Source organism: Terrapene carolina, unplaced genomic scaffold (genome assembly GCF_002925995.2).
Source record: "Terrapene carolina triunguis isolate 2854851 unplaced genomic scaffold, T_m_triunguis-2.0 Scaffold182, whole genome shotgun sequence".
In the NCBI taxonomy this organism is placed as follows: Eukaryota; Metazoa; Chordata; order Testudines; family Emydidae; genus Terrapene; species Terrapene triunguis.
The window spans coordinates 264227-282794 of record NW_020664533.1 but is presented as its reverse complement, the minus strand read 5'-3'; the positions used below and the strand labels follow the sequence as shown (position 1 = coordinate 282794).

The 18568-nt window shown below is 39.7% G+C and overlaps 1 protein-coding gene across 1 annotated transcript in view; it reads left to right on the top strand.

The window, feature by feature from the left end:
* The window catches only part of LOC113407040 (vacuolar protein sorting-associated protein 41 homolog), a 141655-nt gene that overhangs the window by 118153 nt on the left and 4934 nt on the right, over window positions 1–18568 (top strand). The window contains exons 23-27 of the mRNA XM_026654127.1: window positions 1807–1861; window positions 4927–5067; window positions 6773–6909; window positions 16807–16906; window positions 17730–17774. Coding sequence (XP_026509912.1) covers window positions 1807–1861; window positions 4927–5067; window positions 6773–6909; window positions 16807–16906; window positions 17730–17774 — 478 coding nt within the window. The remainder of the gene's footprint in view (window positions 1–1806; window positions 1862–4926; window positions 5068–6772; window positions 6910–16806; window positions 16907–17729; window positions 17775–18568) is intronic.

The window sequence follows — 18568 nt, the reverse complement described above, 5'->3', positions numbered from 1 at the left end:
AGAGTGGATTTTAAGCGTGAGAAAAGAACACTACGTTCGAATGAAAGTCCCTTAAACTCCACAGATCTTGTTTACATTTACTAAATACATTTTCAATAAGAAAGTGGAGAGGGAAAAGAGAAAAATTGCCAAAGCAGTTTACAAATAACATTATTGAATTTACCATCACTCTAGCCCTTCACACTGCTGAGAAATAATGAGGAACAAAAATTTACAATTTACCAATGTTTTCCGCTCCAATTAACCAGATGTCCTGTATAAATTCCATAGACCCATATTATAGATGCATAAATCCAGTCTCTCACTATCAATCAATGGTAAACTGGCCAGGAAGAAATTATTTTCTTACTTAAAAACCTATCTGAGAGGAGAAAATAGCACTATTATTCAAGTGCAATTTCACAGATGTAGTATCGGAGAAACTGCAAGAGAAGAATTTACGTTCTCTGCTTCCCTCTACAGGGAGCATTATAGATGCAGTAATATTGAAGACCTGGCTATTTTTACCTTATGTTTCCTTTCACAGTGTAAAAAGACTGGTTAGCTGTGTTTATACCCTTATTCACTTGTTTATTTGGGTTTTTATCTGTAGATAGTGTGGAGAACTTCTTGGTCTGACTTTGAGTGTGACAGGAGGTCGGTTTCTCTCTGTTCTGTTTCAATCCATACAGAGCTATGTGAGAGGGGGAGGGAGACTAAGTCCACCCCTGTATCTGTCTTTAATCATGTATCATTCTCCTTTTGATCTCCATGAATCAAATTCCCTACTGGTATAAATTGGCGTAGCTCCATTGAGATCAGCATTGCTGCACCATGGTACCACCACAGAGATGTTGATTTTCATCCTCTGATCTTACTGATGTCTGAATAAACGCCTACTAATATATCTTCTAACCTTTGCCCTACTTTCCCTGTGTGAGTGAAAGAAAACCTCATTTTCAAAAACTTGACTCTTATTATGGCTTAGTCTGTTAATACAGATCACTTGATATGTTTCCTCTTTTGCCTTCTTCCCCATCCTTTCTCTTTGTACTATATGTAACTTATTTAGAGTACCTACAAATGTTGGTCTCTTCATTCTGCCTGCTGACTAGTTTCAGGGTGACTTTCTCCAGTTCAGGATGTGGAAGAGGAGGAGCTACTTTCTCTGTTAGTTGGCCAGGAGTGAGTGTCCTCTGGCCAGAACCTTTCTTCCCAATGGCCTGTAGTTCCCAAACTTGGAACATTGGTGGAGAGTTTGCTGGTCATATGGTACAGAATCTCTTACTTGTGTCCAGCTGCTAAATCACATAAAAGCAGCTACAATATTTTTAGTATTACTTTTCCATGTAAGCCATTACTGTAGTTGCCTTTAGGATGTTATGTGATTGGAATGGAAGATGTGATTCTAAGATATGATTGAAATGGAAGATGTGATACTAAGATGTGATCCATGCTATGGAGAAAAAAAAGGTGAAAATCCCTCCTGTAATCTGTTGCATATGGTCCTTGCTTGCCCCAGGAATGTGAGCCCTGAGGATGTTCGTCAGTCTGAGTCCTGGGTATAACCCAAACTATAGCATTAAGAACCCTACCCTTTCCACCTCCAGATAAATGAAAAAAAATCAAAGGGAAAGATGTGCCAAAAAGTCTCTTCTTTTAATTAATTCTGAAGGCTTTGCCAATGTATATTAATGGAGCTGTTCTCTTGTCCAGATGAGTAATGCATCTTTATAGAAAAGTATCTTTTGGCCTTTGTAACATTTGTTGATAATAAATATTATGGCATGGTACCCCATATTCTCTTTTTCCCCTCTGAAATTTAAGGCTCTTGAGATCTGCCAACAGAGGAACTTTGTAGAAGAGACCGTCTATCTTCTGAGTAAGTAACTTTCGTTGTAATAAATTGCAACATAATTTTAATCTTGTCATAAAGTTTGTGCTGTGAAAGAATGCACAAAGCATTAAGTCCTGTGATTTAACAAACTTTTTCTCCCAGAAACAAAGTTGGTGTGTAGTCAATAAAACTACTTTACATATCTATCTCCTACCAGGAGACAGGCAATTTTTTATTTAGTCCTAAGTGGAGCAGAGGATTGGGTCCAAGAGGTAAAGATAGCTGAACCATTAGGTAGTAGCAACCAAAATATATTTAAATTTAACATCCTTGTAAGGGGGAAAATACCAAAGAAGCCCACCACAGAAGCATGTAACTTCAAGTACATCAGAAGCAGGAAGCCTATGAAACGATCAGTGGAGCCACTTGATGATCAACGTGCTGAGGGAGCACTCAAGGAAGATAGCCTCATTGCAGAGAAGCTAAATGAATTCTTCGCACCAGTTTTCATTGCAGAGGATGTGAGGGAGATTCCCACACCTGAGCCATCCTTTTTAGCTTTTTAGGATAAATCTGAGGAATCGTGCTAGATTCAAGTGTCAATAGAGGAAGTTGTGGAACAAATTGATTAAATTTAAACAGTAAGAAGTCATCAGGACCAGATGGTATTCACCCAAAAGTTCGGAAAAAATTCACATATGAAATTGCAGAGCTTAATAGCTGTGGTATGTAACGTCTCACTTAAGTCAGCCTTGTACCAGAGGACTGGAGGATAGCTAATGTAACATTGATTTTTAAAAAGGCTCCAGAAGCAATCCTGGCAATTATAGGCCAGTTAGCCTAACTTCAATATCAGGGAAGTTGTTTGAAACTATAGTAAAGAACAGAATTATCAGACACGTAGAGGAACATAATATGTAGGGGAAGAGTTAATGCAGCTTTTGTAAAGGGAAGTCATGCTTCACCAATCTATTAAAATTCTTTGAGGGGGTCAACAAACGTGGAGAAAGGTGATCTGATGGGTATAGTGTACTTGGATTTTTAGAATGCCTTTGACAAGGTCACCAAAGGACCTTGGTGGGAGTAAGGATTTGTGGGATAAGAGGAAAGGTCTCTCATGGATCAATAACTGGTAGATAGGAAACAAGGGGTAGAAATAAATAGTTTTCACAAAGGAGAGAGGTAAACAGTGAGGTCCCCCAAGGGTCTGTACTGGGACCTGTGCTGTTCAGCAAATTCATAAATGATTTGGAAAACAGGGTGAACATTAAGATGGCAAAGTTTAAGATGATAAAACTTACAAGATAGTACCAAAGCAGACTGTGAAGAGTTACAAAGCAATCTAACAAAACTGGGTGACTGGGCAACAAAGTGGCAGATGAAATTCAGTGTTGATAAATGCAATGCACAAATATAATCCCAACTATACTAACAAAAAGATGGGGTCTAAATTAGCTGTTACCACTCAAGAAAGACATCTTGTCCGTGGTCTACACTGGGGAGGAGATGGATCTAAGTTACACAACTTCAGCTATGTGAATAACATAGCTGAAGTCGACTTACTTAGATCAACTTACCATGGTGTCTTCACCGCAGTGAGTCGATTGCTGCCGCTCCTCTGTTGATTCTGCCTGCGCCGCTTGCGGCACTGGAGTACAGGAGTCGACGGGAAAACGTTTGGGGGTCGATTTATCGCATCTAGACTAGATGCGATAAATCGATCCCCGCTGGATTGATTGCTGCCCGCCGATCCGGCGGGTAGTGTAGGCATATCTTTGGAGTCATCATGGATAGTTCTCTGAAAACATCTGCTCAAGGTGCAGTGGCAGTTAAAGCTAGCAGAATGGTAGGAGACATTAGGAAGGGATAGATAAGACAGAAAATATCATAATACCACTATATAAATCCCTGGTAAACCGACTTCATGAAAACTATGTGCAGTTCTTGTCACCCCATGTCAAAATAGATACATTAAAGTGAGGGGTATGGAGCAGCCTCCATATGAGGGGAGAGTAAAAAGACTGGGACTGTTCATCTTCGAAAAGAGATGACTAAGGGAGGATATGATAGAGCAGTGGTTCTCAACTGTGGGTCCGTAGCCCCCTGGGGGTCTGTGAGCCTCAGCTGGGAGCAGAGCGGGGTTGAAGCTGGCAGCGACCCCCTCCGCCCCCCAGCCATGTGCCCCCCCCACCCCCAAGCTTGTTCCAATTTTGCTTACAGTCTTGGAACTTCAAATTCCACCCATCCTGCAAGAAAACTGGACTTTTGTTTTGTTTATATATATATATATATATATATATATATATATATATTTTTTTTTTTTAAAGTACTCTATCGTGTAATGTAATTCTCTCAGCAGGGTGGGGAACCCTCTTCAGGATGAGAGGAATTGTAACATACAGCCCTGGAGTCTGTGTGTATTAAAGCTGTGGTGGGCAGAACTGACAATAGAACAGGAAATTTACCTCATGGGTCTCATTTAATATGAAAAATGTTCTGTATGTATGTTGGAAGTGTGGAGGAACTCTTGGTTTCAGAAAAGAACTAATAGGTTTACTCAATACAAGAGATGGTTCAGTCCACTGTAATCCAAGTATTTTATAGTCATTGCAGCTATGAATGTTCAGCATCTTTGGAAGATGAGGTCCACTTAAAGAGAAAGTGTGTGTGTTTGTGTGTGTATGTATATATATGTGTGTATATGTATATAATAAAATTAGACTTATTCAGCCTCAGATGTACCTGCAGTGCAGGAGAGAGAGAATTAACATCACTTTGCTTAACCTACCTCTGTATAGTTATAACAACATTTTAAGGCCCAGATTCATCAAAGCACTAAAGCATGTGCTACAACCCTATTTACTGTAATGGGACTTGAGCAGAGGCTTTAATTAAGCACATGCTTAAATACATTATTGAATAATGAGGGACTTGAGTATGTGGTTAAAATGAGCCTGTGCTTAAGTGCTTGGCTGAATTGGGGTCTCAGACTTCACCCTCTTGTTCGTGAACCAGGAACAGTATAAACAGTACAGATGTTTATCACAGGGTGCTTTCTGCACATTTTTCTTTTGTGTTTTTATAATTCCCGTATTCCTTTTTTCTTCTAGGCAGAATGGGGAATAGCCGTAGTGCACTGAAGATGATAATGGAAGAATTGTATGATGTAGATAAAGCTATTGAATTTGCCAAGGAACAAGATGATGGAGAACTATGGGAAGACCTCATTTTATATTCTATCGACAAACCACGTAAGCAGAATAAGCTCCAGGCAGCTTTGTATGTATGTTTGGTGAAATGCAGTAAGCTTAGGGGGAGGGGGAGTTGAATTATCCCTGTGCATGGCAAAAAGAATATGTTCTGATTCTTTTTGGAGCCATGCCAGGTTACCTAGTGCAAGAGGTTGTATTGCAATGTAATCATTTTTAATATTGGCATGCTGAGGAAAAAGTCCTCTACTATTGCAGTATCTGGAGGTGAGAAAGGGCAAGTATTTAAGCATCTGATGTCATCCTACAACTTTTAGTAAGTGTATTGTTACCTACAGAAATTCATGAAATATTATATTACTTTTAAATTGGTTTGAAGTGAGGGTATATTTTTATACCTTCTGAAAAGTTGATCTTCAGGCTACATTGACAGAAAGTTTGAGCTATTGTATAAGTTTTCATATAGTGTATGTGTCACTTTGCAAATTTCTGAAAATAAAGATCAGCCTAGATCTTTCTGCTCTTTCACCAGATTAAATGTGTTGAATTCTTTACTTTGGTGAAAACAAAAGATCTTTTAATATTATTTTGTGGGGTTTTTTTTTCCCATTTGCCCTGGCCTGAGCATCTGCTCTGGGTTTACAGCTCAGCTAGGTTACTGACAGAATGTCAACACAATAACATTTTTTATTAGAGAGCGGATTCAGGAAAGAATATATCATTGGGAATTTAAATCACTTGGGGAATCTTTAAAGCTACCTACAATATATGATTGTGTCCTCTTTTGGAATTTCTAAAGCCAAGGCTATAAAACTATCTTGATTAGGCACCCCTTTTCCCAGGCACTGAATGTCTCATGAGATTACTGTTGGGATGCAGAGCTTTTCACCACTTGGCCACTAATTCAGACCAGTACCAGGTAACCAGAAATCATTACCATTTCTTAACCTACAAGAGATGAGTTTCGTGTTCTCAAGTCCAATACTTGATGGGCAGAAAACCATCATCAAGCATGTTACTAATTACTGAGGAGAGAGAGGTTTTCAAGATGAAATGTTCATGAGTTAAACACCTGAGCAAGTGGAGAAAAAGGCCCCACATCACCTTGGGAATTCTACCAGCCCCCTTTGCCTATGTACACAGCCACTCAAGTGGACCTGCACAATTCCTGGGCAGAGGGAAGATGCTAGATCTTGAATTGCTCTCCTTCCCAGAGCTCCATCTGGGTAGCTGATTGGCCAAAAAGTAAAGGGGGTGGAGCAAAAGGCCGTCCTCAGCACTGCATGAAACAGCATTTCACGCCTGTGGGAAAAGCCTACTTGAGGTTCAGAGAAGTGCTTGAAAAATATTTAATTCTTTATCCCATGCTTCCAAAGAAAACATGCATTGAAATTAACCTTCTGGTTCAATGTGTTCAGGTGCCCAAAACATTCAGCTATGGGCACACTATAATTTCAAATTTGCGTGTTATTTTTGTTGTCTTTTGAAGATTTGGCCAATTAAATACTCTGGGTTTCCTTTTCAGAGACTCAAAGACTTTTGTGTTAATCAGCCAATCACAGTATGTCCTCTTTCCTGACTCGAGAGATGTATGCAAGAAATATATGAATGTGACTTAACATTGCCTTTTAAGGAAAGAGCTGTCATAAAATCAGCAGAAGGCTATTGGCTGTTATCACAGCACTCTAGTATTGGGCATTTTAATGGGGCTTCATCTTACAACTTTTTTACATCTTTTTTTATACAGCTTTTATTACTGGCTTGTTAAACAACATTGGTACCCACGTTGACCCCATTCTTCTGATTCACCGCATTAAGGAAGGCATGGAGATTCCTAATCTGAGAGATTCACTGGTGAAAATTCTCCAAGATTACAATTTGCAGGTAAATGCAGCTCACGTGCTCTCTTTATCTCTACTTCTGTGGTATTCCGCCGCAAAGGAACTGAAAAACCACTTTGTCACTGAACAGCCGGATATGGCCACAGACTAAATCAGACAATCATGACTTCTTATATTGAGATGCTTGGGTTGTGGCACTGCATTATTTTGACTCCGGCTATGTCTACACTATGAGGTAGGGGTGTGATTCTCCTGCTCATGTACACATACTCGCGCTAGCTCTCATTGAGCTAGCGTGAGTATAAATAGCAGCGTAGCCACAGTCGCACTGGTAGCAGGAACAGAGGCATGCCTAGTAGAAACCCACTGGTTCAAAGTGGATTTCTATGTACTCTGCACGGCTCAGCCATGCCTCCACTGCCATTACCCCTGCTACCCCTTGGCTCCCTGTGGCCGCGGTTTGCTGTTCCCAGCCAATCGGAGCTGCGGGAAGTGGCGCCACTTCCCGCAGCTCCCATTGGCTGGGAACAGCAAACCACAGGCACTGGGAGCTGAGGGGCTCCGTGCCTGTGAACGCTCCAGGTAAACAAAACGTCCCAACCCGCCAGCGACTTACCCTGACAGGCTGGGAGCCAAAGCTTTCCCACCCCTGAAATATAGGGTCGGTTTATGAAAGGGTCATACAGTTTTTGCTATTTTTACCTATCCATTTTGGGGGGGTTGGCTTATAAACGTTCCTCCCAGATTTTCCCACCCTTCTTACCACTGGTTAGCTCCACCCATGGGAGTGATGTGTGCATGGTTATAAACAAGTCACAGGTGGCCTTTGTACTTTAAGGACAGTGATGGTGTACCTATCCTGAGCAGCCCTACATGATGTGTACTGAAAAGGTCAGTGGCCACTCACACTGTTGGTATCGTGGACGAAGATGAACTAGTGATAACTTATAGTGGGATTTATTTATTTAGTTAGTCCTAGCTTTAGAGGTTTAAATGACACTCTCCTACCTCATGATTACCACCACCAGCAGTGTTCAAACCTGTATTACCCATCTTTATACCTTTTTATGTAATAAACGCACAGTCAGTTAGATATGTTAAAACTTGTGTTTATCTGCTAGTTAGTACTTTAGAGAGACAAGGTAAGTGAGATATCTTTTATTGGACCAGCTTCTGTTGGTGAGAGAGACAAGCTTTCAAGCTTACACAGAGCTGCTCTTCAGGTTCTTCCAGAAGTATTAAATTGAATAAAATGTAGGCTAAAGCCACAACTTGAAAGTTCTTGTATTTTATATCTAACTCTTTAAATCTAACTCTTCACTGAGATGAATATTAAATCATAAATCAAGTAGGCCACTGACAACTGCATTTTAATTTATATAGCCATAAAATTGTGCATTCTATTAAGTGGGTCCACTCATGCATCAAAAGTGACACAGGCCTACGAGCGGTGGTTTATCTAACAGCGAATAAATTCCTATTCTGCCGCCAGCATTTGAAATATAATTAAATCACAATCAGAACTCTGGCAGGCATACCAAATTGCACCAGGTTACATTGAAATTCTGATAATAAAGCAATAATTTACTATTTTTAATTCCTGGTTTGTTTTCAGCTGTTTTAAAACATTCAGTCCTTTTTGGAAAATAGATAGCAAAAACAATCTTTAGTTTTAAAGACTGTACGTAGAATAATTTTGATAGCATGTCTTTAATAACTAATTTACACTTGTATCATAGAGGATTTCCCTGCTAATCAACCCACAGTCATTTATTATATTGCAGCAACCCTTAAATTCTGTTAGAATACCAATGTCAAGTATTTTTCTTTTGAATAAAGTATTTTATTGTGTTTAAAATCTTGTGTACACTGTAAATTCCCAGACCTACACTTGGTTTACCTGGAGAGCATGTAAGTACACCTCTACCTCGATATAACGCTGTCCTCGGGAGCCAAAAATTCTTACCGCATTATAGGTGAAACCGCGTTATAGCGAACTTGCTTTGATCTGCCGGAGTGCGCAGCCCCGCCCCCCCCGGAGCACTGCTTTACCGCGTTATATCAGAATTTGTGTTATATTGGGTCGCGTTATATCAGGGTAGAGGTGTATTCTAAAAGTACAAGAACATTTTTGTTATTAAAAATCCTCTGTTTAAAACTCAGGACATTCAAGTTTAAGGTTACTCTTTGAAGAACTTCAAACATTTGAAACTATGGACCTGCACATCTGATGAGTCCAAATAACCTTAGCTCTGCACCTGTAGCAAAGTCTCTTGACCCAAAATTCTCAAACTTCGGTCTGTTTCTTCCCTACTAGAAATGATGGTGGAAGTTACAAGTGCCTAAATATAATTTAGGTGCATAACTTTAAACACTCATATCTGGAAATTTTGACATAAGTTTTGTGGACCTATCTTTAGAATGAACAGTGTTCTGATGTAGAAAAGACCAATAAAAATATTCTTCTTATTCAGTCACTTGTTGCACAGTTTAAGCATCTCTCTTTTTCCACATTGATAAAATAGGAGTCTCTTCAGCTTCAGGATGTAGTAATGTGGAATTTAGTTTACATTAATCACGGAAGTTAGCAAATGTTGCATATGCATCATTGTGATAAATTTAAGATGGAATTTTAATTCATATTCCCTTTTTTTTTTTTTTTACAAGTATCAGAAGGATAGTGCAGAAGACATCCCTTACTCTAAGATCTTTTTTTGTTTATATCAAATATATAACCAATTTTTTATTTAGTATTTTTAATAACTCTGACTACTCAAGTACTATGACCTTTTTTCCTTAGGTCTATTGACTGAACCTAAGTTCTCTATCATGATTGGTTGAATACTGATTAAAAATCCATCCGGAAAATTTATGTTGGATGTTTTCAGTTTATTTCCATCCACCTCATTCTTATTTTGTCCTAAATACAATATAAATAAGCTGCTGGTTCTCAGAGTGACCACTAGAGGGCATATCACAACTTGTACAGCCTACCTGTGTCTATTGATAACAATATCTACATGGTGTGTGTTTTGTTGTGACAGTTCTTCTTTCTTCCTTGATTTCATTCAGAAATTTAAACTCATTTAGGCCCCAATTCAGGAAATAATTTAAGCATGTGCTTATTGATTTTCATGGCATTTAATCATGCCCTTAAATTTAAGCACATAAGTGCTTTCCTGAACAGGGATGGACTTGAGGATATCTTTATGTATTTTGGTGAATCAGACCTTTATCAATTAAATGGAAGTCTGTGTGGCTGGTAATCAAATTATCTGATAGTATCTGCCCTAAGGCAGTGTAATGTGACCGAAACAGAGGATGAAATTTTCATTACTTTCAAAGGGTTTGGTTCATGAGGTTATTTATTAAATAAAGTGAAAGGTACTGTATCAGTTTCACATTTTTCTCCTTGTTTCATTCTCCTGATTCTTTTTTTTCCTTTTTACTAATCTCATCCTTTTCTAGAAAAGAAGTTAGAGTTCCTGGGGTTTTTGCTATAGAGGAACAATCATTTTTTGTCTTCTAAGAGAATTTGATCCTGCTGCATTTATGGTTTCTTTGTAAATTTTCCCCCTATTTCACTGTTAATGAATGTAGCTCAATCTTGTCTAATGGGACCTACCTATATGCCCTTTTCATCCTAATAATGGCACATGATTCTTTAAAAACATTCATTTTTTCCATTGCTTCTCTTTTCTGTACATACCGTAGTTATTGAATTATCCTGTTTGTCTTTAAACTCCCTGAATCTATGTCAGTGGAATTTTGAGCTCTGACATAGAACCTCTTTGCACTGTGATTTTTTTCTTGCCTATTTTATTGAATTATTAGCAGAATAAGGTCTGACAGTGAGTCTTTTACAGGTTTTCCATAGCCATAAATGTGTCTACCGGTGCATCTATTCTAAAGCTTCTCTTTCTCAACACTTATATACTGCCTACATTTTTAGGTACCAAATAGTTTGATTTTTTTCTTCTGATTTTAATTTGTTTTACTCATTTCTATTACATAAGCAAACACTCCTTGAAAGTCCTGTTTTCAATAATTGCTTCTGGCAAGGAGAATGGACTTACATATAGTGGTTTAGACCTCCTAAGGCTTTGTCATTCACACACCTGAAATATAAGTGATGAATCCTTAGGTGGTAGCTTGAAGTCTTATAACATTTTAAATAGGGGAACGCTCCTATTCTGCAAAATTGTTTCATCCAGCTGTTCTGTCAAAAAAGCCTCCAGACATTTTTTAAAAGTTTAAGCCACTGCTCTATGGTTTAAGTGGAATTTGTCTTTCACTGTGGTCCTTTTTGGAGGAAGAGGGGGGAGAAACCCATAGGGTCAGAATCAGATGTCTCCTGAGAAATAAAGCAGGTATTAAAAAGTTAGAGGTTACTATTTTAAACTTTTTATACAGTGTAGAACTGAATTCAGTTCATTGTGCTTTGAGGTTGTATGATTTAATAGTTTGAAGTAGTTAGTACTGGAGAATATGACTGTCACCCACTGGCATGCCCAATTTAAAATGTTTAGAGATTTGTCTATGAATTTATAAAATGTATTTCAGGTGTATAATTTGCTAATTTTTGGGACGTCCTACATAATTCATTTGCACCTGAGTGTGTGCGATTTCAGTTTTTGGAAACTGTTCACTTAGCTGTAATCCACTCTGCTATGATATATTCTTTCAATTAGTTTTACAGCTGAGTGTTCCACGTTAGTTTATTCACTCTTTCTTAGAGTACAGATAATCAGAAGAAATGGTGCAATCATTCTCTTCTTACAGCACATTTTGTTTGTAGGATTGTCAAACTAAAAACTGTGACTGAGAGTGCTGTTTGAAAACTGGTTTCATGGAAATTAATTATTTCAAACCATCCAGAAAAATGGGAACTTGCGACTTATTCAGGGTTGTTAAACTTGCATAAACATGCTTCATGTTGTGGAAATTCAAATGTCCTTTTCCTTGGTTCTGCATCGTTAGGGACTCTATAATAATACTGTACATAATTCGGCACCATTGATTCCAGGCTTGCATTTTACAATATTGCTGAACAATAATGTCCATCTAATGAAATGCATTAGAGAAATGCAGAAGGACTGAGACTTTCACTAACAAGAAGTGAAAGCTAAAGCTTTGATTAATTTTCTTGGCACCCAAAACGTCTGTATAAATAACTTGTCAGTGTGAAATACATTTGAACAAAAATAAACTTTGAAGGATCTTAGTTGTCAGTTTGGAAATGTTTATTACATGTAATGTGTTCCCAAGTGTCTTTTCTTGGAGGATGTAGAAGGAATCATAGTAACATGATTGGCTCCCTTTTTCTCTTTCCATTTTTAGGTGTGTTTTGTTTGTTTGTGTAAGTAGAGATACAGATTGGCTGGGGTGAGGGAATTAAACTGGCAAGGAAGTTGCCCCTGGGAGGAGAAAGACAAGGATCTTGGGAAAGGAGTAACGAACGTGGGTGTAAGATGGAGGATATAAGTGATTGGGAGTGGTGGGGCACTGTAGGAAAATGCCTGCCCATCCTCCTTTTTGTGGGGGTGAGAAGTGAGGTGTAGGAGGAGCAAGGGAGCTAGGGGGAAGGGTACAGCTCTTATGGTAGTGTATTTTAAAAGAATTCTGCTCTCTATGGGAAGACAACAAAATCTTACTTGGTGATTAAAAAGGTGCCCCATGATGCAGCTTCTAGTAGTTTTCTGGGGGCATGAAGACATCTTGGGATGATCTTGGGGCCATGAGAAGGTTTGACTTCTGCTGTCACTTATAAAAGGCAGAGGACTGAGAGAGCCAGCAGTAGACAATGTGCAGCTCTCCATTTGGTGTGGGTGATTGCTCCTGGTTGAGAAGTGTTGGTTGTCTAAGTCAGAGCATGCCTGGAGCTTCCAGATTTGAAATGGGGCCATCAGTATTTTCAATAGGATTTATTATCCCTTCTCAGCAAACTCTTCTTTCTTATGGAAGTGAGGAGCCTTTATCTTGGTAACATACTAACTTGAGTCTTCAAATTTAGAGCAGAAGTGCAAATTCTTCCACTGATTGTCCATATGGAGCACACGCACCCCAATCATACGAGATTGGTTTCTTTTGGCCAGTAGTGTCCGCTGGGGCTGTGCCTGCACTTTAGATATCCTTGTGCAAGGATCCCCATCCCCAGCAAGCGCCTAAATGGCCAAGCAGGCCCAACTATCCTTCTTACCACCTGTGGAAATGAGACTGAACTCCTGCAGTGTCCACCTTTTCTCTGCACACTGTGTGCCAGTGTGTGTTAATTAGAAGCACAGTTACTGACCTACAAAGCTTAATAGAAGAGGTTCTCTATTTCAGCATCTCAATACCAGCTTTTGGACTATTTGCTAGCCCTGAAACAAATCTGGGCTTTCCAGCAGCTCCGTAAGGGTCCATTTAGTAGCAATATCTGCATATCACCCTCCAGGGCCATACTATTTTTTCCCACGCTGCAGGTCTAGATTCCCTAAGGACATCATTCATGTTTTTCCTTCCGCGTGGGAGTCCCTTCCCTCTTCGGGAACCTCAGTATAGTACTAGCAAGGCGATGGGTCCTCCTTTTGAGCCTTTAGCAACCTGTTCCTTATACTACCTGTCTATGAAGGCTGTTGTTAATAACTATTACATCAGCTTGACGGGTAGGGAAGATAACCGGTACTCCTTATACAGTTTCATAAGGACAGGGTCGCTCTCAGACCTCACCTCAAGTTTCTGCCCAAGGTTGTGTCAGAATTCCATATAAACCAATCCATTCAACTCCCATTTTGTTTCCTAAGCCTCATTCCACCCCAGGGGAAGCTAAACTTCACACACTCGATGTAGTAAGGGCATTGTTGTCTTACATCAACAGGACAAAATCATTCAGGAATACTCCCAGGTTGTTGATGGCCTTGCTCAGCCCTCTATGCCCTTGGAGGAGGGTGGGGAGCAAGGACATGCAGGGTGCAGTCATGGCTCCAGCTGACACCTCTGACCAAATGAAACTGATCTTGTGCTCATGGGAAGTGTGCGCATCAAGAAGGGAATCCATGTGGACAAACATGCTGAAGAAAATTTTCCTTAATGATGAGTTGTCCCCTTGCTAATACCTTCAGTCGTTCATCTTGGGTGGCTCGCTTAACCTGTCTTGCTAGCTAGAAGAGCTGAATGAATAAATTATAAGACCAGAAGGGACCAATGTGATTCTAGAATCCTAGAAACGTAGGGCTGGAAGGGACCTTAACGGGTCATGTAGTCCAGCGCCCTCCCCCCAGCCTTGCCCACCACTGCACTTAGGCAGGACCAAGTATACCTAGATCATCTCTGACAGGTGTTTGTCTAACCTGTTCATAAAAACCCCCCAACCTCCCTCTGAAAGTCTATTCTAGTACGTAACTCTGCTTATAGTTAGCAAGTTTTTCCTAATATCTAACCCAAATCTCCCTTGTTGCAGATTAAGCCCATTATTGTTGTTCTACCTTCAGTGGACACGAAGAACAATTGATCACCATCCTCTTTATAACAACCTTATGCATATTTGAAAACTGTTGTTAAGTTCCCCCTCAGTTTTCTTTTCCCAAGACTAAACATGGCCATTTTTTTTAACCTTTCCTCATAGGTCAGCTTTTCTAAACCTTTTATCCTTTGTTATCTCTCTTCTGGAATCCGATTTGTCCATATTTTTCCTAAAGCACTCCAATTTGTCCACGGTACTCCAGCTGAGGCCTCACGAGTGCCGAGTAGAGCAGGACAACTACCTCACGGTTTTACATATGAAACTCTTGTGACTGCACCCCAGAATTTTTTGTAACTGCATCACATTGTTGACTTAGCCTTTTTTGTAACTGCATCACATTGTTGACTTGTATTTTTCATCCTCTATAACCCCCAGATCCTTTTCAGCAGTACTCCCACCAAGCCAGTTATTCCCCATTTTGTAGGTGAGCAATTCATTTTTTTTTCCTTTCTAACTGTAGTACTTTGCACTTGTCTGTCTTGAATTTCATCTTGTTGATTTCAGACCAATTCTCCAATTTATCAAGGTTGTTTTGAGTTCTAATCCTCTTACAAAATGTTAGCAACCCTTCCCAGCTTGGAGTCATCAACAGATTTTATAAACATGTGCTCCACTCCGTAATCCTAGTCATTAATGAAAATATTGAATAGTACTCGACCCAGGACAGCCCCTGCAGGATGCCACTAGATTCATCACCTGAGCTAGACAGTGAACCATTGATTACTACTCTCAGTATGGTCTTTCAAGGAGTTTTGCACCTACTTTATAGTAATCTCATCTAGACCACATTTCTGTAGTTTGCTTATGAGAATGTATAGGAGACTGTCAGAAGCCTTATTAAAACCAAGATGTATTACCTCTACTGCTCCCCCCATCCATTATGCCAGTAACCTTTTCAGAGAAGGAAATTAGGTTGATTTGGCATGATTTGTTCTTGACAAAGCCATGTTTGCTATTACTTATAACGCTCTTATCCTCTAGGTGCTTACAAATTGGTTGTTTAATAATTTGTTCCAATATCTTTCCAGCTATTGAACTTAGGCTGACTGGTACATTTTAAAGATAAGTACTATATTTGCTCTTCTTCAGTCCTCTGGCACCTTACCCATCCCTCTTGAGGTCTCAAAGATAATTGCTAATGGTTCCAAGATTGTTTCAGCTAGTTTCTTAAGTACCTTAGGGTGAATTTCATCTGGTTTCACTGATTTGAATACATCTAATTTATGTAAATATTCTTTAACCTGTTCTTTCTCTCTTTTGCCTAATGTTCCTTTCCCCTTGTTAATATTAATTGTGTTAAGTATCTAGTCACAATTTACACCTTTAGAGAAGACTGAAACAGAGTAGGCATTAAATACCTCAACCTTCGTGATATCATCTATTAATAGTTCTCCGTCCATACTAAGTAGATGACCTACATTTGTATTGGTCTTTCTCTTGCTCCTGATGTATTTATACAACCTCTTATTACATTTTATGTCCCTTGGTAGGTCTAGGCTTTAGACTTTCTGATTTTGTTCTTGCATGTTTGTGCTATCTTTCATATTCATCCTTAGAAATTTGTCCATATTTACACTTTTTGTAGAATCCCTTTTTGACGTTCAGGTCATTAAAGAGTTCCTGATTCAGCCATAGTGGCCTATTAGTATTCTACATCTTTTTCCTTCATGTTGGGATAGTTTGTTGTAGCACCTTTGAGAAATTGCCAGCTCTCCTGATCTCCTTTTTCCCTTAGATGTTCTTCCATTGGAACCTTACCATAGGCAAGTTCATCCATTGTATTGAATTGAGTGGGTATTTAAAATTTTTGACCCCCTCCCTTCCTTTCTAATTAAGTTTGTCTTTTGAAATTTTATAACTTTGCTTGTGGTTTGGTTATAGTTAAAAATTTTGCTTGCTTAGATATTTTTGGGGAGAAAGTAATTGAACCTTTCTTTGGCCTTGTCTACACTTACCTGGGGTTCGACGCGCAGCATCGATGCATCAGCGGTCGATTTAGCAGGTCTAGCAAAGACCTGCTAAATCAACCGCAGATTGCTCTCCCGTCGACTCCTGTACTCTACCTGAATGAGAAGCGCAAGGGAAGTCAATAGGAGAGCGTCTCCAATCAACATTGCATAGTGTGGACCTTGCGGTAAGTAGATCTAGGTACGTCAACTTCAGCTACATTATTCACATAGCTGAAGTTACGTAACTTAGATCGATCTCCATTCGTAGTGTAGACAAGGCCTTAGTTTCACAGGGAATCCCAAGGTTTAGAATTTGCGAAGCACTGATATAGGGAATGCTTCAAGTACTGAGGTGGCATTTCTTATTAGTCAAATGAGAAGTTTTTAAGGTTGGCCTCATCATGTATGACAAGATCTGAGTACAGTTTTCTCCATTTGCATGTATAGTAATTGACTTAATCTTATCTGGTTGTGTACTTTGTGATAGATTTTGCTACGTGAGGGATGCAAGAAGATACTTGTTGCAGACTCACTGTCACTATTGAAGAAAATGCACCGAACTCAAATGAAAGGCGTCCGCGTGGATGGTGGGTACAAACAAAATACGGAAGTCTTCAAAACTGTTGAGCAGTATTCTTTGCTTTTAGACTATGGGTGCCCAACCAAGGACAATATTGGAAGCTTGCCAAGGGCCTGGGCCTCATACCAAATTTACAGAAAATGGAGTATGATGCTGCTAGCCCTCATCTTTAATGAGGAATTGCTAGCTTCTGGAAACTACAGGGCCCTGTGTCAGTACTTTATCTTGATCCAAGTAGTCTCTGCTCTGATCAAGATAAAAAGTATTGCCTTTTGGGAGCTGTTGGCTACGCAAATATTCTGTTAATCAGAATATATAACCTAAACAAGAAATTACAATACATCTTTTAAAGATACCTGAAACTATTTCAAAAGCACCTATGATAAAAAAAAAATAATCAGCCGTTGTGTAACTCCAAGGAAATGCAATGATAATTCCAACACGAGAAAGCCGGACATTTGTAAAGTCAGAGGATCAGAGCTTCTGATACAGCATATGTACATGAAAAAAACAGCCATATATTTTTTTAACCTCTTTCAAAGCTCTTCCTGTGAGTTTACAGCTCTGATCTGACTGTCAATCTAGGTGTTTAAATGGCACGTTCTCCACAGAATTTGAGCACCTTACTACATATTTTCATGCTGACAATAAGGCTGCTTCTATTTCATACTTAAATTTTTAATAGACTGCATAGAGCATTATAAATAAATAATTCCTCAAAATGCAGCATTGGATGCTGGAATTTCTATAGTAAAGACAGGGCCATATCTGCTTGAGGCATGATGATAACGTTCTTTGTCATTAATTTTTAAATATTTGTTTTCTTACAGAGGAGAATATCTGTGAATCGTGTCTTTCCCCTATACTTCCTTCAGGTAGGACACTTGGTGGGAAAGAGACCCTGTGAGAGAAAATCCTTTTTTAGGAAATATAAATCAAAAATTATTGTTGTTCGTGGAATAAACCTGTTACAATCTGAGCATTTGAAAACACATTGCTTCATTCAGTGCTAAGATATTTGCACTTACAGTAAAAAAATTTAAAGTTGTCCTGGTTAACATTGTTTTGTTGTTACGTTGCTGATAAATTAGGGAACATGATCGTTTAAAGTTGCGCAATACTCCCTTATAATGTTGTTTGGCAGCCGCCTGCTTTGTCCACTGCTTGCAGAAAGAGCAGCCCGTTGGAGCTAGCTGGTTGGGGCTTGGAACCAGGGTGGACCGGCAGCCCCCCATCAGCTCCCCGCTCCCCTAAGTTCCCTGTGCAGCAGCCGCCCAGCAGGCTATCAATTGTTGGCAGTTCAGCTGTCCCTCCCCCCACTGCCATGTGCTGCTCCTGCCCTCTGCCTTGGAGCTGCTCCCCGGGAGCCTCCTGCTTGCTGTGCCCGGGGGATGGGGGGCAAGAGGGGTGCTAATGTCAGGGTGTCCCCCTCCCCCCCGCTTACCCCATCTCCATAGAGCGGAGGGGGACACGACAGGGCTCAGGACGGAGGAAGCTTGCTGGCGGCAGCAGCTGCTGTCTCAACTTGCTGATCTACTTAAAAAGGCAGTGTACTTAGAGTGGGGTCAGCGTACTTAAAGGGGCAATGCGTATCTCTCTCTCTCTCTCTCTCTCTCTCTCTCTCTCTCACACACAGGGTGTGTGTCTCTGTCCGCCATGCTGTCTCCCC